We start from the raw sequence: 27,054 nt of genomic DNA, 5'->3' as shown, positions 1-27,054 counted from the left end.
AAGGAGTAAGCGTCTTTTAATTTCATGGCTGCAATCAGCATCTGCAGTGATTTTGGAGCCCCAAAAAATAAAGTCTGACACTGTTTCCACTGTTTTTCCATCTATTTCCCATGAAGTGATGGGACCAGATGCCATGATCTTTGTTTTCTGAATGTTGAGCTTCAAGCCAACCTTTTCACTCTCCTCTTTCACTTTCATCAAGAGGCTTTTGAGTTCCTCTTCACTTTCTGCCATAAGGGTAGTGTCATCTGCATATCTGAGGTTATTGATATTTCTCCCATCACCCAGACTTAAAAACTAAGATTTTACCATTCTTACATCATCTTTTCCCCCACCCCCACTTATTTTTCTCAAATATTTCTAGCAAATCCCAACTGTATCATTTCATCCTTACTCAACTTCAGCATGCATTTCTATGTTGTCATGCCAAGAGGCTCACAGGGTTTGGGTATTCCATTTTTAGCGATACCAATAGTGATCACTGGATTTAGCCAGTAACAACTTGATCCCACCATTGTAAAGTTCTCTGTCTGTCAATCTTTGAATTAAAGATTTCACTCACTGAATTAATTATTTTATTAGGAGTTAAAAATGTGTTGTAATTTTTCGGAGAGTGAGTTTGTCAACTAGTGCTATTTTGATTACCCTGAAAAGGAGTTTAATATTTCCCCTTAAATTTCAGAGTCAAGAGTTTGGGCCCAGTGGTTATCAAGGAGTTTTCATTTGTTTCTGCTTTCTTTTTTAAAAGTGTAATTAGAACTCATTTATTTTCTGAATGTTAAAGGACACGCTGCTTATTTTTTAACAGTCATCAGTTAATGCTTTGAGTCATCTTTGTAGGAAAGATGATTCAATCCAAAAGTTCACTTCAGAACATTACAAAACACCAGAGTTCTTCTTAAATTCTTTTGATGATACATGATAAATTCAGGTTTTAAGGGACTTGGGCAGGCAATTGCGTGAGCAGAGCTTGTGCCATAGATTCCTTTCCCTTCTAACCCCGTCTCTGGAATAAAATAACCACAGACCATGGTGCCTGAGCCTAGAAGGTCCACCTGGGGTCACTGCCTCTCCAGGAAAGACAACTGACACCGTGGAGCCATATGCTCTGTGGCTCCGCTCGGCATGAGCATTCTGGTCTTCTGGAGAGAGTCAAAGCCAACAAAAGGAAAGGTTCGAAAGGAAACTGCACGTTTCTCAAAAGTGAACCTGGAGGTTGTAGTTTGCCAGATGGCTCACTACTGGTCCATAAAAACAGACACTACTGTACACATCCTGCTGGCTGGTTAGCCACGGACCTAGAGACACCAAGGACCTGACATTACAGATCTCAGGGAGTCTACAACTATGGAAGGAAAAGCTGTATTTCACTTAAGAGGATTCAGAAATCTGAAGAAAGAAGACCGAGCTGAACTACCAGAACAGATGAATTTTTTTTTTCCCCTTTTGGCTGCAGTTCATGGCGTGGAGATCTTAGCTCCTCAACCGGGCATTGAACCCATGGCCCCACCCAGCACTGGACGCGCCGAGTCTTAACTACTGAACCTCCACAGAAGTTCCCATATGACGTCTATTGGAATAAAACTAACAGTGATAGGGAAGGGAAACTGAACCAAATAAAATGGCAACACTTACTGACTATAAAAAAGGAAATCTGTTAGGACAACTTTCGTGGAACTATAATAAGAGCACTAAGAATCTCTGATCCCCAAACACTCATATATGACAGCATGAAATGTGACTACTGAAATTATAACTTGAGGTAATTTGGAAAGAATGAGCACTGAGGAGAACCAAATTAGGGTTTTGGAAAATTAAGAAGAATTTTTAAGAAATGCAAAGCAAAATAATGAAAAATAAGAAATTTCAGTTCAAAAATCTTAATTTGGAGAATAAAAATAAACTTTCAATAAATTGATCTGTTACAGATCAACATTAGAACAATGTTGCTGGTTTAACAAGAACTACTGCAGCAGGATAAAAACATCTCTACAAACTTAAGAATCACTCCTGAGAGGTTGTATTATCAGACTTTCAAAGATGTCAGAAAATCATTCTGATTAAAGAGTGTATTTTATTTCAGCTAAATAAAGGGAAATCTCAAGAAAATGCTTTGTTTCAAAGGAACTCAGTTCTGTTCTTCATAAGCTTTGTAATTACTCTAGAAGATAATTAGAAATGACTTGTCATATATAATGGTCTGGACAGATGACTGACAGGAAAATAATTTCTGCCAAAGAAAGCACAAATTATTTGTTGATAAAGTATAGTCAACTATATTTCCTCTCCTAACACAGAGAGGCACTGTGGTTCTGTGAAAAGAACAGAGGCTCAGGAGTCTCACCAAGCCGCTATCTCTCAGCCTTTGTGGGACAGGAGCACACTCTTAAGTACTGTGGAGGCTGGGTTTTCTTATTAGTAGAACGGGAAAATGGCACCCACCTCCTAGGGTCAGAATGAGAATCTGGGTCTAAACATGAGTTTCTCTTGAGTGACAGTATTATCCTCACCAGAGAGAGTATATATTCTGGAATATTACAGTCCCTGGTGAACTTTACAAATGTCATAATTAGAAGTGGCTATCGACTTCCCTGGTGGCTCAGATGGTAAAGCGTCTGTCTACAATGCAGGAGACCCAGGTTCAATCCCTGGGTTGGGAAGATCCCCTGGAGAAGGAAATGGCAACCCACTCCAGTACTGTTGCCAGGTAAATCTCATGGACGGAGGAGCATGGTAGGCTACAGTCCATGGGGTCGCAAAGAGTTGGACACGAATGAGCGACTTCACTTTCTTTATGAGTGGGTTTGACTTGTTATTTTGATAAATCTATCACTAACGTATGTATCTATCTGTGACATGTACAGAAAAATCTGAGTAAGAGAGATCCTTAATAAGAGTATCTCAGAGTTTTAAAACAAATTTTCTTTCGTAGAAACTCCCACTTGAAGAAAATAGTTATCTCCTAAGAAAGTTCTGTCTAGTCAAGGCTACGGTTTTTCCAGTGGTCATGTATGGATGTGAGAGTTGGACTATAAAGAAAGCTGAGCACAGAAGAATTGATGCTTTTGAACTGTGGTGCTGGAGAAGACTCTTGAGAGTCCCTTGGACTGCAAAGAGATCCAACCAGTCCATTCTAAAGGAGACCAGTCCTAGGTGTTCATTGGAAGGACTGATATTGAAGCTGAAACTCCAATACTTTGGCCACCTGATGCGAAGAGCTGACTCACTGGAAAAATGACTCATCATTTTCCTCATGCTGGGAAAGATTGAGGGCAGGAGAAGAAGGGGATGACAGAGGATGAGATGGTTGGATGGCATCACTGACTCAATGGACATGGGTATGAGTGGACTCTGGGAGTTGGCGATGGACAGGTAGGCCTGGCATGCTGCGGTTCATGGGGTCGCAGAGAGTCGGACACAACTGAGCGACTGAACTGAACAAAAGTTTTCGACTGTAAAAACAAAAAGGAGAAATTTTACTTGGGGCCAAGGTATAAAAGAAAAATCAAAACAGCAAAATTGAGGTCAATATATTAAACAGGATAATGTCAGCAACATTCACAATAATGTCAAACAAAGTCTTTACCTCAGATTTTAAAAAGAAAATGAATGAAAATAATTGCTGCACAAAGCCTGGAGAAACTACTATTTCGGTTTCATAGGAGGCTTATCCGTCTTTGAAGAGTGTTTACTCAACATAAAAGGTCTGTTTTATGTTTCAGAAGTCAATCAAATGTTATGCTGTGAAGAAATAATGTTCTGTCTCAAGATCAGAACTATTCAACCCAGTTTAGGTTTCATCTAATTTCCAAAGATATTTTCCTTTAACAAATAGGAAACAGATGATCTTTAGTAAAGAAGAAGAAAATTAGAGTAGGGGGTGACCTTGCTACGCTGTCACAATTTTGGCTTAGTGACGTGATATTTGTGATATATCAAGTCTCTTTTAACACGAGAAGTTGGTAAATACACAATTCCTCAATCTCATAAAATGGAGATTTTTTTTTTCACTCATAAAAAGTACAGCCTGGGGACACACTCATGGGCAGAGTAAGGAGGGTTTCCAAACGTGAGAATGGGACAGGCAGGGTTTCAGAGTTCAGCCAGAGTAAGAAGCCTGTCCCCATGTAGTGGCAACAAGGTGTGATCTGCCAAGAGCCCAAGTGGAAGGGCACTGGGTATCAGTGTCCACGTGAAAGCAGGAGCCCAGCAGGGTGAGGCATGCGTGTATGCAAGTGAGGAAGTGGTGGCAGGGATGGACAGCTGGTTGCACACAGGAGGGGTGATCAAATAAGTAAATACACTAAAGATAATGGAAGTCAGGTTTCTGACAGGGGTTATCAACATATAAAGAGAGAAACTAAAATTAATCTCATGGTGCTAGACTGGAATTGGAGTTACTGGTACAAACATACAGCTTTTGACAGATACAGAAATAGATACATATCAATGCATACATACTCCTTAGCTCTAGTCACTTAGAGGAAGTATAACAAGTGCCCAAACTTTAGTCTTAAAAGATCATTTCCTATTAAAAAAAACCAAGGATTGATCCTTGGAGAAATGGTTGGTTCCAGGACTGAAACAAGGACAGTGCAAGATTACGCTGTGTCAGAACATAAGGATGGGGACATGTTAAAAGGACACACAGTCAGCTTAAATGGGATCCTAGTGGTCAAGTCAAGGACAACTTGAGCATCAAAATAAATGATGATAATTAAACATTATAACCCATTATGTCTACACTTATAAGAAGGTCATGTTGCATTTAGCCTTCATGTCTCCTTCAGCGTTCAGTCTTTCTTGGCTTTCATGACCGTGGCACTTTTAAAAATTAAAGGCCAGTTATTTTGTAGCATTTCCCTCAATTTAGGTTTGTTTGATGTTTTCTTATGATCAGATTTAGATTATGTGCTCTTGGCATCAGTATCACAGAGGTGATAGTGCATCTGCTGACTAACACACAATTTCATTTTGCCCCAAGGTTGGTGATACAACTTTGATTACTTAATTATGGTGCTGCTCCTAGGCTTCTCCACTGTGAAGTTACCCATTTTGTAATTAAGTGAAAGTGAAGTCGCTGTCTGTCCGACTCTTTGCGACCCCATGGACTGCAGCCTACCAGGCTTCTCAGTCCATGGGATTTTCCAGGCAAGAGTACTGGAGTGGGTTGCCAGTCGCTTCTCCAAGGGATCTTCCCGACCCAGGGATCGAACCCAGGTCTCCTGCATTGTAGGCAGGTGTGTTACCCTCTGAGCCACCGGGGAATTGTAAGTTGTTTTTGGAAAGGTATTTTAAAACTGTAAATATCCTGTTTCTGATTGGTTGTTGTTGTTCATTCGTTCAGCAGTGTCCAACTTTTTGCAACCCCATGGACTGCAGCACGCCAGGCTTCCCTGTCCTTCACCACCTCCCAGAGTTTGCTCAAACCCATGTCCATTGAGTCGATGTTGCCATCCAACCATCTCATCCTCTGCTATTCCCTTCTCCTCCCACCCTCAATCTTTCCCAGCATCAGGATCTTTTCCAGTGAGTTGGCTCTTCACATCAGGTGGCCAAAATACTAGAGTTTCAGCTGCAGTATCAGTCCTTCCAGTGAATATTCAGGGTTGATTTTCTTTAGGGCTGACAGGGTTTGATCCTTTTCAAGAAGAAGGAACTGTATTCGCAACTTTTAAGCTTTTGCCTGTTTTGAAATAATACTTAAAAAAACACTTTGCTGTTATGTCCAGTTTATTCACACACTCCTGTTATGCTGCTATTGTGACTAAACTTCAACAGCATAGTCAACTACATATGACAGATTAAAACACACCAAAGTGCATAATTGTCACAATTTCATAGATTCTTATGTAATTTAGAGAGTTTGGTCTATTGTCATAATTTTGCCTTTGTGATATTTGTGATATATTAAGTCACTTATTATGACATGTTGGTAAAAATATGATTCATCAACTACATTAGTAAAGAAATACAGAAGTAAAGAGATCTTTCTACTCTTCAAAATCACAAAAATTAAAAAACAAAACTGAGAGTTAATTATTCAGTTTTCCTAACAATTAAAGAAATGCTCATTAGGATAACTTGTTTTATACCTATCACAATGATAAAACATAAAAACACTTATACATTCTGGGTTGCTGGAGGAAATCAGTACTACTTAATCTGGTCATGTGTTTCGAGTTGGTAACTGGTAGTAACTCTGAAAACTTAAGACTTACATATCCTTTAATTGAGCAATTCTATCTCTGAAACTCTCTTACAATTATCTGTATATGTGCACAAAAGTTCATGCAAAAGTAAGTCACTGACAGCAACACTGAGGGGATAAAGGAATACTATAAACTATAAACACCTAATTATGAAATCATGAGGCAGTGCTGAGGGGGAGAATTTCAAGTGTATCTACACATAGTTACATATTACTAAAGATTCAGTTCAGTTCAGTCGCTCAGTCGTGTCCTACTCTGCACGACCCCGAGAACCACAGCACACCAGGCCTCCCTGTCCATAAGCCTTTAGTGCAAAAAAGAAGTAATGAATCACGTAATTTACAGAGGAAATATGCAATTCCTTATTATTAAAAACAAAGAAAATATTACTTGCACTATTTTACACTTTATCATCAGTTCCTATATATCTTATCCAAACCTTACAGCATACTATGATCAGAAGGGCAGGTAAGATGGCATCTCCAACCGTGACAAGTGAAGTTCAGGAAGGTCAACCAACCTCCCAGGTGATGCAGCTTATTTTGTAAGTATTAAGAGCTTAGACCCAGATTTCCCTGGTGGCTCAGACGGTAAAGAATCTGCCTGCAATGCAGGAGACCTGGGTTCAATCCCTGGGTTGGGAAGATCCCCTGGAGAAGGAAATGGGAACCCACTCTAGTATTCTTGCCTGGAGAATTCCATGGGAAGAGGAGCCTGGTGGGCTACAGTCCACGGGGTCGCAAAGAGTCTGACACGACTGAGCGACTAACATATATACACACACACACACACACAGAGCTTAGACCTAAGCCAACTCCAAATCCTAACTGTACCTTTTCCCATATTCAATCCTTGATTAAAGAGTTTATAACTTCACACTAAAGAATGGGTATCCCTTTAAAGGGTTTTGTCACTCTGTATAAAAATAACTAAATGAAAATGTAACTGGTTTCAGTTGTTTCTGGGAAAACTAAAGTTTTCTTGATTTCAAGAATGATCTTAGGAGGATTAATCTGTCTTTTATTATGGAGAAGAAAACTACTAAACCAATAGAAATGAGTTCCTAGAAGATGGCAGAGAACATTCCCACCCTCAAAGATCCTTACTTTTTAGGGAATTACACAAAAAGAACATGTATATTCTTTTGCATCATTGATTACCACTCCTCCAAACACAGACAGGGACAGCAGGATCCAGGACATACCATCAGGAAACTGGTCAGCATCATCATCAAACATGGCTTCCTTGAGGGCAGACTTGTTGAAGGGACTGATGCTATCTGAATAGTTATACGGATTATAGTCTCGGGAGCGTGGAGAGGAGTGAGCAGGCATTGAATGGAGCAGTGAAGCCTTATTATCAAGGGCCGTTTGGCTTGAGTCAGTAGCATCACCTCCTGCTCTTGGGTCAGACATCCCAGGACCACCACACATCTATTAATGGGAAGAGGAAGGCACAGCAAATTAAATCATTTCAAATATCTGTTTGAAAGTCTAAAAAGGTATTTTCCTACTGCTTGAAAAGGCTATTTTTGAAAAGATAACAAAAACCAGCTGAAAAAAATTAAGTGAGGGAAATCCACATGATGATGAGCTAAAACTTACATTCAGAAAGTCAAAGTTTACTAGAAAAGATGTAAAGAAACCATAGCCGTAAGGGCAAATAAGAATCATGAAAGAATGCTGTCTCTAATGATTCCTACAGTTTCCTTATCAAGGGTGGGATCAAATACATGCAATGTAATTAGCAAGTTTCTCTATGCCAGTAAAAGATACAAAACAACTTTCATTGGAAACACAGAACTAAAAGCTCCCAGATTTCATTATTAAGGTTGTAAACTCTATAATGAGAGTATGTTAATAAAGTTTAAGAAAACCGAATTTAAAAAGGCCTACTTAAGCAAAAAGAGGCCACAAAGGACAGCATGACTTTTGAAACGCTGCATGATGGAGTTTGGGCACATTAACATAACATCAAAATACCAATTACCACCATCAACATCACCATTACCACCATCTACTGAGCAACCATGTGCTATGCCAGTAGCAAGGTGTTCTACAAATATTCTTTAAATATTTACTGTACATGTATTCCATGCCAGGTATCATTACTGGCATTGAGAATATATTAGTTAACAAATGAGAGAATGCTGTCTATCCTCATGAAGCTGGCATTTTAGTTGAGGGACAGAGACATTAGGAAAACGTAATGAGTGAGTTACGTATGTGGTACAGTAGGAGGTGAATCTCATATGGCAGTCAAGTGCAGTATGAAAGGGATCTGAGTGCCAAGGCTGCAGATGAGTCAGTGTGGTTAGAGTAAGATTCACTGGGAAGCCACTGCAGCAAAGATCTGGAGGAAACGGGGAAACTGGCCATGGCTATCTCGAGTAAGAATGTTTAAGGCAGAGGGGGCAGCCAAGACAAAGGCACTGAGGCAAAAAGCATGCCCTGTACGTTCAAGGAACAGCGAGGAGGCAAGTGGCTAGAGCAGAAGAGAGTAGTAGGGGGTGAGGCTGGAGAGGTAACAAGGGAAAAAATTCTACTGTGTAAACTGCGGCTTGTATTTGAAGACAGACTAAACAGATTTCCTGATGGACTGAGTAGGGAGGATGAGAAACAGAGACAAGATGAGGACAACTGTTCTGTCCAAGGTTTTTGGCTGAGCAACTAGCACTGTATCAACTGAGACTGAAAAGAACCGTTTGGGGGAAAGATCTGGAGTTCAAACAGGAAGCTAGATGTATGAATCTGGAACTCAGAAGAGAGGTCTGGGCTGGATAGAATCACAGGATTTATTATATGTATAATAATTTTTTAAGGTATGCAGTAACATCCCTATTTTCTTTAGGCAGACATGAGGTTTACAAATGATAATATGACTAGTGAGTAAGTGGCAAACTCACTCCTGCCAGAATCCACTACTTGACACTGCCCCTGCTACTCTAGGAGGGGTCTCAATCATGCAGTGACGCTTCCTAACTCTTACTGCTACCACACTCAACTTGTGAGGCAGGGAACCACAAATACGAGTAGTAAGCAGGGTTTTGGCATTGAGTTTACTGGCCCATCTGCCATGTAGGCACGGGGAGAAAAACAATAGCAGGAAAGAAGTCAGGAGGCAGAGAAGGGGGGCCCTTTAGAGGTCTGCTAAAGGACTGCAGTGTTCTACAACTGTGCAAACACTGAGAAACCACAGATTCCACAGCAAATGGTGGGATAGCTTGTTCTGAGAAAAGTCGAAGTAGAGTAAAAATATCAACAGCTCTTCATATAGTGGCAGAAATAACAAACTGAACAATAATATTCACAAATGTTAGAAAGATGGGTCATAACATTCTTGACTGGAACCACATAAACTGATGGAAATATCACCACACTAAACAGGAATTTTCAAAAAGTCTAAACACTTTATTTTGTCCTACAGGAGCCATGAGATCTGGCCGATGTTTTGGTCCTCCGCTCTTTCATAATGCATGTGCTTTCGTAACTACACTGGTTTTCATCCTGGTTCTCAGCTGGAGAAAGTCTGCTCCCATCTAAGTGTCTCCGTGCCTGCCATTTCCTTAATGGAATTCTCCTCTCCTAGATCTTGTATGGCTCTATTTGGGTCTCAATGCAAATGTCATCTTTCCTATAGCACTAATCTCTATCCAAAACTCCACAAGGAACTTAAGGGCAGCATCTATGCCTTGTAAATCTAAGACTCAGAACAGAGCCTGGAGCAAGGGAGGTACTCAGTAAATACTGAGTAATTGACTCCTGGAAGTTTATATCTGAAAGTTACAGAAAGCAAAGTTTAAAAACAAAATTAAAAACTCTTAATGAAAACGTGTGCAATGTAAGAATATTCAAATACTCACTGAATCGCCATCATCTTTTTTAGAATCTCTTTTCATTGGTTCATTCATATCTTCTTGACTACGGAAGCTGAAATTCTGAATTGCTTCAGTGACACCTCTAAGAGAGCTATAAATATCTTCAGAGTTCATATTTTCTGTGTCATAATCAAAAGCACTATGAAAAAGACAACAATTAATTTTTGTTTCTGTGTAGTTTTAAAATACAAATACATCTTAGGAAATGGCACAGGATGTTTATAAAGACAGAGTTACAGAATGTATATGTTCTAAAGCATAGCAAAACAAAACCAGACAGGTACAAATGGCTAAAGAGCATGTTCCCCTGTTTGCTCATCAAGGGCAGTTTATAGTGACTCTGTAAGGCACAGCCCTTGACAACTGGTTTTTCTTTTCACCTTAAGAACTTTTTTACATTTTTAAATAGCTGAGAACTTTTTTTTTTACATTTCATGACACATGAAAATTATATAAAATTCAAATTGTGTGTGTGCGAGCTCAGTTGTGCCCAACTCTTTGCGACCCCATGGACTGTAGCTCACCAGGCTCCTCTGTCCATGGAATTTTCCAGGCAAGAATACTGGAGTGGATTGCCATTTCCTCCTCCAGGGGATCGTCCTGAAATTGTTTTGGAACATAGCAATGCTGATTTATTTAGCTATTGTCTATGGCTATTTCACACTACAACAGCAGAGTTGAATAGACCTGACAATGACCTGACCTACCCTGCCTGCAAAGTCTAAAATATTTACCATATGACTCTTTACAGAGTATGACTCTACAGAGTTTGCTAACCCCAGTGGGTTAAGTCACAGAAATGGTACTGCTGGAAGAGGAGGTAAATACATTTTACACAAATATGTAAGATGATTGAGAATTTTTAACATAGAATATAAGTGTTACTGATATGAATTCTTTTTTTTTTGACCACATCATGAGGCATGCAGAATCTTACTTCCCTGACTCCAGGGATGGAACCAGTGCCCCTTGCAGTGGAAAAACAGAGCCCCAAGCACCTAACTGCCAGGGAAGTCCCACTGAAATATGAATTCTATAATCAGATTCTAAAATTCAACTCAGTCTGGAATTTAGCCGTCATAATTATCACATATGCATAGGCATGGAAAAAATATGATTGTAAGTTTTCAATATGTTTTGCAATATAATGAAACATCTTATATAATTGTAATTAATACGATGAAGAATATGCTATATGGCTAATAACAAAAATCAAGCTGATAAGGACAATAATGGTTACTAAGTCATTTTTTTAAAGACCAGGAGAAGGGAAAAAAGTGTTAATCCATTAATGAGTTAATTAATAACTTCTTCTGAAATATAGCTCACGTGGGAATTGCTCAAGTGTGTGAAAATTTCACATGTCTCATGAAGGATCAATCTCAAGATCACATTTTTTTCCTAAGAAGTATACATATTGCCATTTTATATTTAACCCTTCCCTATTTTTCTTTATTTTTACATTTTCTGTCTATAAACTTAATTTTATTTTCTATTTTTAACAGGTGGTTGGCCAATATTATATCTAAATTTTCATTATAACTTGATCTCATCGTTTAGATCAACTGTTATAACTGAAAGACACAACTGGAAATTAATGGATTTATACAGCTTACCTGAGAAACAGTAATTAATGTTTAATTACTGCTTTTTTCCAAAAGCTGTGTCCATAAATTTTCCTGTCACTTATAAGAAAAAGAATTCCATATCCTATAGTATTATTATCATCTAAAGGGTTCATTTTGGAATAAACCTAACATTGTTTTAATTTGCTAAGTTCCTATGTGTCCAAGACATTTTAGTTAAGTAGTAATCAACTGGATTTATATTAATGTCAGTTTTTCTAAGAATGGGAATCTGCAAATACAAACCATGATGGTAAGCAATCCTTTTATTACCTTGGAGATAAAGTATTCTGTGATGTATTGGTAGGAGAAGTAAGAGGACTGGACCAGTTGGCTGGTGACCGTGGTGTTGGTCTTGTCAGAGGACTTCCCATGGAACCCTGATGGACAAGAATCAAATAAACATTAACATATGACAGGCTCTTAGGGAAGCTATACAGTCAAGATGTTGAACACATGAAACAGCCAGATTTATATTAATAGGTCATTATTTTATGTATTTTAAAAAATTAAAAAAAAAAAATTTTTGTCTATGTAGTGAGACATGTGGGATCTTAATTCCCCAGCCAGGATCAAACCCACGCCCCTGCACTGGAAGCACAGAATATTAACCAATGGACCACCAGGGAAGTTCCCAGGTCATTATTTTACTGTCCTCTTTTTTTAAATTTATTATTAAAATTAATTTAGCTGCGTTGGGCCTTAATTGTGGCATGCAGACTCAAGTTCCTCCATGGCATGTGGGATCCCAGGTTCCCTGACCACAGATTGAATCCATGTCCCCTGCATTGCAAGGTGGATTATTAACCACTGGACCACCAAGGAAGTCCCCACTAGGTCGGTATTTTAAAATATTCATGTACTTATCTCTAGTTTCTGTGGGGAAAAACTTTCTTCCCATTCAGCACCTCTTTTAAGTTTTTTTTTGTTGTTGTTATCCTCAGCTATTCCTTCTCCTAAATATTACAACAATCTTTTTTCCTCAATAATTAAACAAGATTCCAATTTAACAATCTTAAATTAGCTTCCTGCCCTAAGCCAATTCCTTCCTCCAATCATTACAATCGCTTAAATTTTGTTCCTCCTTCAGTTTGATTTACAAATGACTTTTACAAAGACATCAAAGAAGTAAAATCTGGTCATATTAGAAATTTGCCTCTTAAGATAATAATAAAACAATATCTTCCCCTTTTATTTTTTTAATTTTTAGTTTTTATCCCATGTGGGGATCTTAGTTTCCTGACCAGAGAGTCAACCCACGGCCCTGGCAGTGGAAATGCAGAATCCTAACCCCTGCACCACCAGGAAATTCCCCCTTTCCATTTAAAAAAATAATTGACTTTGGTCCCAAGAAATGGTTCTCACATTGTTTCCCCCTTAACTTTACCTGACTCCTGACAGAAGTGCATCTGCTTTCTCCTTTATGCATTATCAAAGGTATTGCTCTCTTTGTCTTTTTAAAACCTAAGTTCAGTTCTTTGGCATATTATGCAAATAGTTCAATACCATTTAGATATAACACTAACGCTTCGTTTACTTCGTTTACTTTTATTTCTCGAAAACAAACTCTTGTATTATTCAAGCACCTATAGACTGACAAGCCTGTAATTATTAAATGTGAACATGTCCTTTAAAGCACTACCCTCCTTGGGCCTGTTATTCCTGGAATAAGTCATCCTTTCTGGTCCTCCAATAAAGACTGGTTCATCTAAAGAGCATGTTCTAATTCTCATGGCTTGCACTGATGCCCTCATCTAAGTTCTGCTATATTTCACTTTCCCTGTTCATACCGTGGTCACCATTCACCACCACCCTAATGCACACCAAATAATAACAGAAAAATTATAGGCCTAAGGACTATTCTTTCCAGGACAATATTAATTTCTGCTCAGGAAATGCTGCCTAATGCAGATGCAAAAATTACATATTAGGATCAAAGTTTACTTCACGCAAAAAAGAAAGCAATTATTGTTGTTAACCATCCATCATATTAAACAATGGCCAAAAAAAAATAAAACAAGTGAAAAAAGACCTGGGTTCCATTGCCAGTGTTTCGAAGGTGATTATGCAGAAGTTTGGTAGCACCATCCTGAAAAGTTTTTGGTAAAGCTCCTAATAACATTGTGAACTCTGGGGTATTGAGTTCAAATAAGGAAATCAGGACTGACTGCGCTGCCTAGAAAACAAAGACATACAAGAAGCAGGTGAAAATATTTTGGTTACTCAAAGGAGACCATTTTCTTCATTCAACATTTCTGTTCAATAGTGCCAGACCACCTTTCCTAGGGAAAAAGATGTTCCTACATGCTTTTAAATTTCTTTGCTGAAACAATAAAAAAACTTTTTTTGACTTACCGTTTGTTTTTTGAAAGTAAGAAGGGATTATGAAAAGTATAACAAATATGACCTACCAAGGGCAATGGTCTTGGCACCCTTGTTGAAAATCGATTGGCCATAGACACGGGTTTCCTGCTGGACTCTCAATTCTATTCCATCGGTCTTTATGTCTGTCCTTGACCCCATACCACACTGCCTTGATTACCATTACTTTGTATTAGGTTTTGAAGTCAGCAAGTGTAAAGTCCTCCTACTTGTTTTTTTTTCCCCAAGGCTGTTCTGGCTATTATGGGGCCCCAAGAATTCCATTATCAACTTTGGAATCAGCGTCTCAATTTCTATAAAGCCAGCTAGGATATGGTAGGGATTACACTGAATTTGTAGGTCACGCTGGGGAGTACTGACATCTTAATATAATAAGTCTTCTGATCCAAGAAGACCTGATCTTCTCATCCAAGAACATGGGATGATTTTCCATCCTAAATTTCTTTCATTATTGTTTTCTAGTTTCTACTATAAACTCTGTGCTTCCTTTGTTAAACTTATCACTTTTTAATCTTCTTAGTGCTATTTTCGGAGAAGGCAATGGCAAGCCACTCCAGTACTCTTGCCTGGAAAATCCCATGGATGGAGGAGCCTGGTAGGCTGCAGTCCATGGGGTCGCTACGAGTCAGACATGACTGAGCAACTTCACTCTCACTTTTCACTTTCACACATTGGAGAAGGAAATGGCAACCCACTCCAGTGTTCTTGCCTGGAGAATCCCAGGGACGGGGGAGCCTGGTGGGCTGCCGTCTATGGGGTCACACAGAGTTGGACACGACTGAAGTGACTTAGCAGCAGTGCTATTTTAAATGGAATTGTTACCTTAATTTCATTTTTGGACTGTTCAAGTGTTTAGAATACAACTGATCTTCATATATTAATTTTGCATCCTCCAATCCTGCTGAATGGGTTTATTAGTTCTAATAATTTTTTAGTGATTCTAAAGGATTTTCTATACATAAAATTATATCATTTGCTAATAGAAATCATTTTTCTTTCCTTCTATTTTCTTTCTCGCCTTTTTTTTTCCAGCTTAACTGTCCTGGCTAGAACCCTACTACAGTGTTGAACAGAAATGGTGAGAACAGACATCTGTTTTGTTCCTGATTTTACAGAGAAAGCATCCAATCTTTCCCCATTAAGTAGCTGTGGATATTTGGACGTGCCCTGTATTGGGCTTAGAAAGTTCCCTTCCCTGGTAAGTTTGCTTGCTATTTAGTCTTAATCATGAAAGATGTCAGATCTTGCCAGATGCCTTTTCTGATGAGATAATCATGTGGCTTTTGTCTTTTTAGTATTCATATGGAGTACTGTAACAGACTTTCAGATGTTAACTCAACCTTGCATTCCTGTGATAAATTCCACTTGGTCTTGGTATGTCTCTTTTTTATGTTACAGAATTTGGTTTGCCAGTACTCCGTTGAGGATTAAAAAGTGTCCATATTTGTAATGATCTGTAGTTTTGTTTTTGTGTGTGATGTCTTGGTCTGGGTTTGTCAAGATAAAACTGCCCTCATAGAATGAGTTGGAAAGTGTTCCTACCTCTTATGGTTTTTAAAGAAGAGTTTGAGAAGAACTGATATTAATGTTTGGTAGAACTCACCAGTTAAACCATCTGAGCCTGGCTTTTCTTTTTGGGTGGTTTTTTGATTACTAATCTCTTAACTTGTTCTATTGACTTTTCCAGTTAGTTTTGTTAGTTTGTGTCTATTTAGGGATTTGACCATTTCATCCAAGTTTACCACTTCCTGGCATACAATACTGCAGCATTCCATCTTTATTTCTGTAAGGTTAGTAACAAAATTCTCTCTTTCATTTCTCATTCTAGTAATTTCAGCCTTCTCGTCTTTTTTCTACAAGTTTGTCAGTTTTGTTGATCTTTCCAAAAAACACAAGTTTTGATCTCACTAATTTTCTTTATCACTTTTCTACTCTCTATTAGTTTATGCTTAATCTTGTTTGGCCTAAATTTTAAAATTGAAGTACAGTTGCTATACAATGTAAGTTACAGGTGTACACAATAGTGACTCATACATCATAACTCATTTATACTTATTTCCCTTGTAATTGTGACTGATTTTATACTGAAACGCTTGTACCTCATCATTCTCCACTCCCATATTATCCCTCTCCTGCTGTTAACCACTAGATTGTTCTCTATATCTGTGAATAGGGTTCTTTCTTAGTATATTCACTAGTTTGTTAAATTTTTTAGATTCCACACATAAGTGAGATCATACAGTATTTATCATTGTCTGATTTCACTTAGCATAAACTTCAACCATGTTGCTGCAAATGGCAAAACTCTGCTCATTTTTACAGCTTAGTAGTATTCCATGGCGGTGGGTGTGTGTATAGGGGGGTGGTGTGTGTGTGTGTGTATCGCTTCCTCAGCTTAGTGTGTGTGTGTGTGTGTGTGTGTGTCGCTTTCTCTTTATCCTTTCATTTGTTGATGGACACATGTTGCTACCATCTTGGCAACTGTAAATAATGGTGCTATGAACATCACTGGGGTGTGTGTATCTTTTCAAATTAATGTTCTCGCTTTTTTTCTTTTCTTTTAAAGATATATATACCCAGGAATGGAATATGTTGAGTCATATGGTAGTTCTATTTTTAGTTCTTTGAAACTAAGGACCTGTTTTCACAGTGACTGCATTAATTTACATTTCCAACACCAGTGTATGAGGGTTCCCTTTTCTCCACATCCTTACCAACACTTGTTATCTGTGTTCTTTTTGATGATAGCCATTCTGACTGATGTGAGGTAATATCTCTTTGTGGTTTTGATTTCTAGTCCTTTGATGATTAGTGATTTTCAGCATCTTTTCATGTGCTGTTGGCCATCTGCATTTTCTCTTTGAAAAATAGTCTATTCAGTTTTTCTACTTTTCAATTAAGCTTTTTTTTTTTTTGATGTTGAGTTGTACATATATGCTGGATATGTATCCCTTATCAGTCATTTGCAAATATTTTCTCCCATTCAACTAGCTGTCTTTTTGTTTTGTTTATGGTTTTCTTTGCTCTGCAAAAGCTTTTAAGTTTAATTAAGTTCCATTTGTTTATTTTTGCTCTTATTTCCTTTGCTTTGGAGATGGAACCAAAAAACACTACTGCAATTTATGTCAGAGAGTGTTCTGCCTATGTTTTCCTCTAGGATACTAACAGTATTCAGTCTTACATTTAAGTCTTTAATCCATTTTGAGTTTATTTTTGTATACGGTGTTAGAGAATGTTCTAATTTCATTCTTTTACATGTAGCTGTTCAGCTTTCCCTGCACCAGTTATTGAAGAGATTATTTTTTCTTCACTGTATATTCCTGGTTACTTTATCATGTAAAAACAAGGCAAATTATTAACACTAGGAAAAATAAAGTTTCCATAAGGAGGGAGGCAGTAATTAACCACTTGGTGAAGGAATTAATACTTCCACAGTCAAAATTAAATCTTTTCTATTGATTACCAACAATTGATTCATAAGTATTTTGAAGGTTATGGGGAAAGACATAGGCTAGGATACTGGAAAGTGAAATCTTCATTTACAAAGGCAGACAGACAGATACACAATGACTGAATCTATCAACAGGTCAGTAAATAATGCCTAAAATTAATACATCAAGAAACAGTACAAGCTCTTATTTGAAATACATAGGTAAATGCAAGGGAAAAAAATTTTGAATGGCTATAAGAGTAGAGGTGAGGAGGACTGTGGCAAAGACAGTTATTTTTGAATCTAAGTTTGAAAATTATAGCCACATTAATTGGATAAAATTTAAAAGAGAGGATTTTTTTTTTAAAGGTCTTTATATCACTAGGTAAATAACTCTATGCTAACTGTTAACATCCTGAAAATACTAGCTTCCTTAACTGGCAATCTAAAATGACTGATTTGCTCTTCTAATTTCTCTTATGAATCTTAAACTAAAACATACCTTCCGAACATCAGAACTTTTGGGTTCTGTTGTCCAAGTGATGACCCGAGACACTGCCAGGCGAGTTTCACTGGAATTTACAAAATCTCCTGGATCCATCTGTTTGGCCAGAGTTTCTATGTATTTGAGGATAGCAACCTTCACCTATACAGGGATGCACAAAGACAGAGGACAGTCAGCTGGGCATCGTGAGGCAATAAGAACACTTGAGAAACAGGTGATACTTTCTTATGTTACAAATACAAAATGAAAAAGCATCAACAGCAAAAGAAAAGTTATACATACAACCACCTACCTATCAGAGGTACAAGTATATGATAATATGGCTTTTTTCCCACACAAAGGAGAATTTATAAATTTCATTACCCGTCTTTGAACAATTGTTGAAGACTCTCTTGATAAGATTAGGCACTTCTCCTTTAGTCTGCCTTCAGAGCTTATAGCTGACTCTTGTCTAGATCTCCCCGGGAACCAGTCTTTATACACTGGAGGATAATTTGCCTCTTGGGGAAATGAACCAAGGCGTTTTGGAAATAAGGTATTATACATCCAGTGGGTAAGCAAGTGGATAATCAAAGAGGGCAATACAGGTTTTTGATAAACATACATTAAGGCTCCAATGAGACCAGGTTCCTTAACAGGTCCATCAACTGCTAGAACCACCTCTCAAAATAAATGTGACAAAAAAGCTTTACAGAAGGACCACTGGGGAAGAGACAATACTTATTTGCATAAAAGAAGTATAATATATGAGTTTTTAAAGTCTTACTATTCTCCTAGAAATTCCTGATATGTGGTGGCATGGTAGGCAAAAGTGTGGTAGGATGCAGGCTTCAAAATCAGCAAGAGGTGGGGCAAAGCACACAGGCTTCTCTCTTAGATGCAGCCTTCTTTACCCTTAGAGTAAGCCATTATTAAATAATCTCCCCGTTCTCGGTATGGCAGGGTAGAAAAAGTTAGAGAACCACTGTTTGTAAAGTCACATCTAACATTCTAGATTTCTAAATAATGATCACTGGAAAAGAGTCTGATGCTAGGAGGGATTGGGGGTGGGAGGAGACGGGGATGACAGAGAATGAGATGGTTGGATGGCATCACCGACTCGATAGACATGAGTTTGAGTGAACTCCGGGAGTTGGTGATGGACACGGAGGCCTGGCGTGCTGTGATTCATGGGGTCGCAAAGAGTCGGCCACGACTGAACTGAACTGAACTGAAGACGTTATCAGTGCACTTGAGAAATGGCACCTGGCAGAGTACACAGTCCTTGGATACAGCAGACTCTAAACACATACTAAATGCTGATCTGCAGACTTAGAAAAAGGAAGGTTTAAATGTATGATTAAAATAGCAACTTCGAAAAAATACTGTCAAAGATTAAGGTAATCAGGTATTCTGTACTCCTGCATCCCCTATTATTGATCTTATTATTGATCATTTCTCTCACTCAATCCAAATAAGGTCTCTGGGACGTACGATGTCAAGTTAATATACAGAAGTAATAAGTTAAACTTCTGACTCTTGAACATTTTCCCCTCTCTGCTTCCGGTTTAAAGAGACAGAAGGCATCAACTTATTGTCTTCATTTCATAATAAATGATTTTAAGAAGTAACTATAACTTTAAGAAATGTATTAAAAAAAAAGTTAACCCATCATCATTCTGAGTAAATCATACAATGAAGAGGGAAAGAGATGTATGGTTAATTTTGAGTAGCAGGCCCAACTAAATTATGGCAGCACATAATATTCTGGATTTTTAAGCCACGTCACCTTCTATTGGTGAGACCAGCTGAAAGAAAGCTAAAGTCAATCAAAGAATAAACATCAATGCATTTTGTTTTTTGAATGTATTTATTTGCACTATGTGAGATTTAATTAATACCATGTCTTGGCAATTTATAGAGGCATGTAGTTTCTAAAGAGTTTCAAAGAATAGGTGTGTTTAGTATACAAATAAGCAAAACAACCATAATACATATATAATCATTTGAAAATTTATATTTTGGTAGTATATTTCAAAAGGTTATAAACATAGCCTGCATTTTTAATAACATAAACATGCAATCTTCTTCAGAGAGGAAAAACAATATAGTTGCTAAAGTGTGAACATATTTCTGAAACTCAAAAAGAAAAAGTCAAAAATTTCCATTTATTTAAAAAATATTACTCAAATAAAATCACTCTGTATGCCATCTTTGTCTATTTTATTGCTTCCTTTTTGACATTTGGCTACATGACAGTCTGTGAGAAATATAAAATTTCATCTGAAAGATCCAGTACTTTTTAAATAGAGAATTTTGATAAATCTCATATTGAAATTATTTGTGTTTTTCTATAATCTGTTACATTTTTAATTCTTAATCCTGTCAACCATCTGAAAGGTACTTCTATTTTCGGCATAAGGTACAGCTCCAATAGAATTCCTTTTTGCTATCCTAAGACATCAATTTGTGAGTGACTTTCCCCTCAGCTTTATGTGTGTATGTGTGTATAATATACAATAGCCATACATATGTCCATATAATAGATTATGATATATACAGATATATATTTACATAGACTGCTTCTCTAAAAGTCATATACACAGACACATACATATTCCCTCATAAACATGAGGGAAATATTCTTTACCTCGGTCAGTAAAGAATCTGCCTGCAATGCAGGAGACTCAGGTTTCATCCCTGGGTTGGGAAAATCCCCTGGAGAAGGAAACGGCAACCCACTCCAGTATTCTTGTCTGGGAAACCCCATGGACAGAAGAGCCTGGCGGGCTATATATAGTTCATGGGGTTGCAGAGTCGGACGCGACTTGGCGACTAAACCATAGCCACGCACATATGTGTATGTATATGCATGTATGACTTTCAGAGAAATGGTCTGTGATTCTAGTCTTCAGTATGACATTTCCTAATAGGGAAACTAGTTTTATACTTCCCATTGTCCTTCTCTTTAGGCCTTTGGCAACCCTTATTTTGAAAACTAATGATTCAGACCGCCACTTCTACCAGCCCGTGGAAAACTCTACATGTTCTCAATAGCATTTGAATACCCACCACGAGTATCTAAATCATAATTCTTTCCGCAGTTTACAGTTCATTACGCATTATAAATATTAATGACATAAAATACCTAGCACAATGGCTTGGACAAATGACAAGTTTAAACAATGTCTATCAATAATATCAACTATTCTCCTTCTGCAGGTCACTTTTAAAAATCAAAACAGATGGAACCTCTTTCACAAAGCAGCTCTGAGAAAATAACATATGGTGAGTACATGTCAACCCTGGTAAGAAACATAATTGTGACTTTAAGGCAAAATCATATTCAGAAAGTTAAAAGGAAAATCAATCCAAGGCAATAATGCTTATAGAAACATTTCGTGCAGAACAGAGCAGAAAATACAAGGCTTGTAAATGTACATATGCTTGTTATTTCCCTGACGTTAATCTCATTTAAGAAAACTCAATAAAACCATTTTTAGTAAAGAATTCAGGGGTACATATTATATTTTCTTCTATGTTAAATAATTATTTTTAACAAAAATTGGTATCTACCTAGTTTCCACATAAATTGTTAGAAAATGTGTGCTAATAACAACTGAGAAAGCTAATCCCAAATCTAAAGCCTATGCACACATCAGAAATATCACATTCTAAGAAGAAAAAAAAAAAGTTACTATTTCAATTAAGAACTGGAGAATAGCTCTGAGATTAAACTTAAAAATTTTTGTTAATTGAAATACTTAGGCAAAACGGATATTCTGCCCAGAATACCTATTCAAACTCCTAAACTTTGAAGAGAAAAAAAAAAAAAAAGGACTGGGAAATCACAAACATAAATTGAGAAAAGACTTTATAGAGAGAGTTTGCACAACAGCTTAGGGTTAGACGGCCATACTTGTGTTGCTTTCTAACTATGAGTCCCCAGTAAGCTTTTCCGGAAGATAATCTGGCACCGAATAACATTTGAAATCAAATCCATGCATGCTTTAGAGGCTTATAATAGTTAGTAGTTGAATATATAGATGCATACAAACATTATCGGAAACACTGCAGAGTTGGTAAAGAGAGTTAAGAAAAGAAATAATGCAAATTAAAACAAAACCAATAAAACCTTGGAGCTCCAAAAAGAGTGAAGCTGGTCCCGAAGTGCTGGCTTGACTGTCTGAAAGTTTATAAAAACAAAATCCACTGATTGAACAACTTCTCATGTGACAGAAATACAAACATTAACTTTATGAATAAAATACTTAATTCCTTACAATGTCTTCAAAAGACCTCAAATTTTTACCTTCAAGCTTGGTGTTTGGGTCTGATCAACTGTAAATCTCATTAGAATATTGAACTGAAGATCATTTGGAAAAGATTCTCTGAAATACAGAAAGAACAAAGCAAAAAAAAAAAAATAATCCAGCAAGTAAGTTTTTAGCAAACAGATTATTTTTAATACCAAAACATAATGTCACTGAGAAAGCATGCATGAAGCAGTATCTGTATGTGCTATAGTCTAGGTAGTAAAGAATACAATAAAGGCTACTCCCAGAAGAACCAGAACGTTTGAATTTACACCCTGCAAGTATAAATTTAACCCCCTGTAGAGGGTTAAAAAGCAACACTAGAGCAAATAATGATCTCTTGCCTCAGTTACAGATTTAATTAGAAAATGTGTTCAGGGAAAAGTTCAACAGTATCAGAGATGTTTCCATACCTAATATCTGAATTCTAGACTCACCTCAACTTAGTAAATGGATATTTGAAATAAGTCACTTAAACAATCTACACAAGAAAGTAGAAATGTATCATTGGTTCAAAATCTTCTGAAAAAAGAATGCATAATAAAACATTCTTTTTAAATTTAGCAAATATTTTTATCTTTATATTAGACTGAATAAAATCCTTAACTCTACTTTGCAGTTATATCTTAATTATAATAAATTACTACCTTGAATTACTCAACCGATGTTAATGAAATTTTTTATAGATTAAATGCAATGTTTGAACTAAGAACCTATGTTGCATGAAATTATACCATGTAAACAGACATCATTAACAATTTTCAAATGGAGCTCATGAAGTCTTGATGGTTTGAAAGGACTCAGAAATCTGAACTTTCAACACAAAAACTAAATTTTCTTAATTACTACTGGGTAAACTTGAAATATATGAAGAAAAATTTTACCTTGTAACATCGAGGGCTTTCTGAACTTTTGCTTGAACAGACCCAAGCAAATCAGCACCCATTTTTTTAAGTAGTTGTGTCAGCAGTACAAACAACCAATCTTGAAGATCGTCTTTGTGGACTTGTATGAAGTCCACTAGAGTCTCCAAAAACATGCTGAATACCTACAGTGGGTAAATGGGGAAAGGAGAAGAAAAAGGAGGAAATATTGACCTCTATGATCAATTCAAAACTGAAATAGAAAGGAATACAGGAATCAGAGGCACAGCGATTGGCAGCCAAGCGGAAAAACAATCTCTCTCGCTTTTCATTGGACTCTGTGATACAAGAGTACATTTGAACTGTTATCCAACTTCTGCTGAAGTTCGACAATTAGCTATTCCATGCAGCATCACTTGGTAAAGAAATTTTGGCCATAATGGCTGGCACACGTAAGGTTATCAATGATGCCACAGCTTAAATTGAAATTCATTTTATCTGAATTTAGGGCAAGAAACTACCTATAGTCTCACCAGCCCCCAGCTCTCTGAAATGTCAGTGAGTTAATCAGAGGAAGACTAGGCCGACAGCTACCTTAATATATAAGACGATTTTTAACATAATGGGCTAATTGGAGATTTCTTAGTTTTCACAATGTTAGTGGTCACAAAATTCTTTGATATAAGATGTATTATTCATTAAAACTGCCCCAAAAGTAATTTTAAATGATCTGTGTGCTCAGTTGCTCAGTCGTGTCTGACTCTATGACCCTATGAACTGTAGCCCTCCAGGCTCCTCTGTCCATGGGATTCTCTAGGCAGGGATACTGGAGTGCGTTGACATTTCTTCCTCCAGGGGATCATCCCAACTCAGGGCAGAACCCATGTCTCTTATGACTCCTGCATCAGACAGGTGGGTTCTTTACCACTAGTGCCACCCGGGAAGCCTTAAATGACCTGGGATACCTGTGCCTAAAATCAATAAAATCAGGACACAAATCTACATCTACATTTTAATGATTTCTACAAAGAACCAGATGGCATGCTATTAGTCTCCATTTCTACTGAGGGGTTTTATACTTGTTTCCAATATTAATCTGCTTGTTTTAAACTTCTTATAAGATTCAAGAAAAATTAAAGGGGAGGGAAGCTAAAATTCGTAAGTGATTTATCTCATTAAAAATACTTACGACAAGTGACAGACAATAAGGTTATATCTCGTCAATAAATTCAATATCATACTGGACAATTTATTTCTTCATAAAGAGGTAAAAGTTCTTAAGACAATGTCAGCCATGTTGTGTTACGAGACAATTTATAATCCCAATGGATTATAAAATCTATGGTTTAAAAAAGTTAAGTCCAAAGTAAGTATGCTAATTTAAAACTAAGAATTTTGCTCTCAATGTATATTTTATTTCTTGACTTTCCTTTATGTAGTTATACACGAATTCCTGTTTTCTCTCTTATGTTAGAAATGAAGGACTGTTTATCTATCAGAATTATAACTGAGCTTTTTAACATCTGAATTAGAGTTAGAAAAAGATGTGTTTGTGTGTATGCGCTCAGTCATGTCTGATTCGTTGCAACCTCATGGAATGAATATAGCCTGCCAGGCCTGTATGTCTATGGAACTTTCCAGGTAAGAATACTGGAGTGGGTTGCCATTTCCTACTTAAGTGGATCTTCTGACCCAGGGATCAAACCTGCATTTCTTCTATCTTCTGCACTGGCGGGCAGATTCTTTACCACTGTGCCACCTGGGAAGCCCGAGAAAAAATACACTTTGTTCAAGACGCTATTTGTAAAAGCAGAAAGTATGACTACTTAAAATTCTGTTACCTCTGATCTCAAGGCAGTAAGCACCTGTGCCTCAACACTGTTCTTAATCACAATGCAGATTCATTAACTCCAGTCCTACCCTACCAGAACCTCTTGGACCACAGCTTCACTGAATTGTCTTTGGCTCCCTCCTCAGGGCCTGAGGAACTTCACTAGACCTGCTCAGTGATAAATATATGTATCTAAACTAGTACTCACTCTGACTAGCAAATCTGTCCACTGACGTCCTGGCGTTAGTCAGTACCTCCCTAGAAAGTCAAACGTTAAATATTCAGGAATTTTGTGAGATGGTTGGTGGCTTGAAATCAGCCATTTGAGACTATTTACACCTCAGGAATTACAACAGACACGACAAATCAGGGCTTCCTGCTACTCCCTTAAATCTGGTGTACCAGCATAACACTCTCTAATTCTCTGGTTCACTTTCACTCTTACTGTTTCAACTGCTGCCTATTTTCCTTAAGATTCCAACTTTAAGCTTTCACTATACCAAAATCCACTTTGAAAATCAAAGGCATTAGAATGCCTAAGTCAACTCTCTCATTTTATCTGATTCTCAGAAAATTGAGAACTAGAAAATTAAGGGACTTACTTGCTCAAGGTTTCCATAGCTCATCAATGGCTAAGTCACTTGGCTTTTAGTTGTGTTCCATACACTCTATTACTGGACAACTTCCTCATCTACTTGACTGTCATTCATAATAAAATTCTCCACTGACTTTCCCCTCACTTTGATTTCTTCTATAGATATCCTTATAATAACTCTTTCTCCAAGGAAGAGCCAATTTTATTTCTAAGACTAGTCTTTCTACCTATGTTCTTGCTCTCTAAAGTATGGTCTCCTCTATCTTTACTCTTCTATTCTCAACCTGAATAATTCTGTTTACTGATGCAGAAGACACTGCCTCAAGAACTTCACCTTCAATTTCCATACTATTGCACCCATCAATTACCTTCCAATCGAGAAATGTCATAGCTTTTTCATGAGTTAGTAAGACTGGCAATTCCATAGTTTGACACTGCTTTTCCTCTTCTTATCTCCCTTTTTTCATTGTTACCAGGCATTTTCCTTTTGTATCCTGAACGGGGGGAGATCTCTTAGATCTTCATCCTGATTCTCTCTTCATTGAAATTATGACTTCCTTGACAGAGCCTCTCTGATCTAGCCTTCTAGGCCCCACAATAATCTCTATAATAGCTCTCACTTTTGGCCTTACTCAAATCAATCACAACATCACTGTAGGCACCAGGCCTTTCTGACCTCAAGTCTGGATTTCCCTAACAGGCCAGAAAGCAGATATTCTAGGCTTTGCAGGCCATATGATGTGGGTTGCACTCTTCAACTCTGTCGTCATAGCATAGCCACAGACACTATGCAGACAAGTGAACACAGTTCTGTTTCAATAAAACTTTATTTACAAAACAGCAGACCAACTCAGACTTCTTTCTGACGGTGACATCACTCTTTTGACAGAAACAAAAGAAACAAAATTCTTTAATGCCCCTTCACTGTCTATAGAATAATGTCTCAAATGCTTAGACGAGGCTCTAACTTCAGACTGATGTTGGACTATTTGGCAACATAAAGTCTTCATCCCTAAACACGTATCACACACACTCCTGATTTCCTACCATACTCTCTAATCCCTTTGTGTGGCTTACCACTCAAGTCCCAGCCAAAGAGCTTCTTGGATATCTTTAGATAATAGCCACTGTCCATCCCTGTTTGAAACTGGTACTTGGGCTACCTTTACGGTGCTCTTTAACTTTTTCTGTATTTATGTTATCTTCCTATCTGGAATATATAGTATTTGAGAACAATGGCTCTATTTTAGTCTTATGTCACCAGTTAGAACCAAATCTAAAGTTATCAGATGTTGAGGCTGCAATTAAAAAGTTGTCTGTTGAAACTGTAGGAAAAGTTCCCTTAAAAGTGAGAATTTTCTTTTAGTTGAGTAAAATTTACCTTGGTAACCAACTCCTTTTCTCAATGCAAGGGAAGATATGGATGACCTTCCTTTCAC

The 27,054-nt window shown here is 37.4% G+C and overlaps 1 protein-coding gene across 16 annotated transcripts in view; it reads right to left on the bottom strand.

Annotated features, from left to right (window-relative positions):
* Positions 1–27,054, bottom strand: part of CLASP2 (cytoplasmic linker associated protein 2) — a 182,846-nt gene that overhangs the window by 12,705 nt on the left and 143,087 nt on the right. For 9 of the 16 annotated variants that reach the window (XM_055414697.2, XM_055414704.2, XM_055414706.2 and 6 more), the window contains 8 exons: positions 23,211–23,374; positions 22,323–22,401; positions 22,146–22,196; positions 18,029–18,172; positions 13,747–13,890; positions 11,988–12,094; positions 10,075–10,228; positions 7,417–7,645 (listed from right to left, as the gene is read on the bottom strand). In XM_055414697.2, the coding sequence (XP_055270672.2) occupies positions 7,417–7,645; positions 10,075–10,228; positions 11,988–12,094; positions 13,747–13,890; positions 18,029–18,172; positions 22,146–22,196; positions 22,323–22,401; positions 23,211–23,374 (1,072 nt within the window). The remainder of the gene's footprint in view (positions 1–7,416; positions 7,646–10,074; positions 10,229–11,987; positions 12,095–13,746; positions 13,891–18,028; positions 18,173–22,145; positions 22,197–22,322; positions 22,402–23,210; positions 23,375–27,054) is intronic. The other 7 variants (XM_055414701.2, XM_055414707.2, XM_055414703.2 and 4 more) reach the window with 1 other exon arrangement.

Source organism: Moschus berezovskii, chromosome 24 (genome assembly GCF_049115385.1).
Source record: "Moschus berezovskii isolate FMDL1 chromosome 24, NW_MosBer_1.0, whole genome shotgun sequence".
Taxonomy (NCBI): Eukaryota; Metazoa; Chordata; class Mammalia; order Artiodactyla; family Moschidae; genus Moschus; species Moschus berezovskii.
The sequence above is the reverse complement of the archived record's forward strand: the minus strand, read 5'-3'. Positions and strand labels throughout refer to the sequence as shown.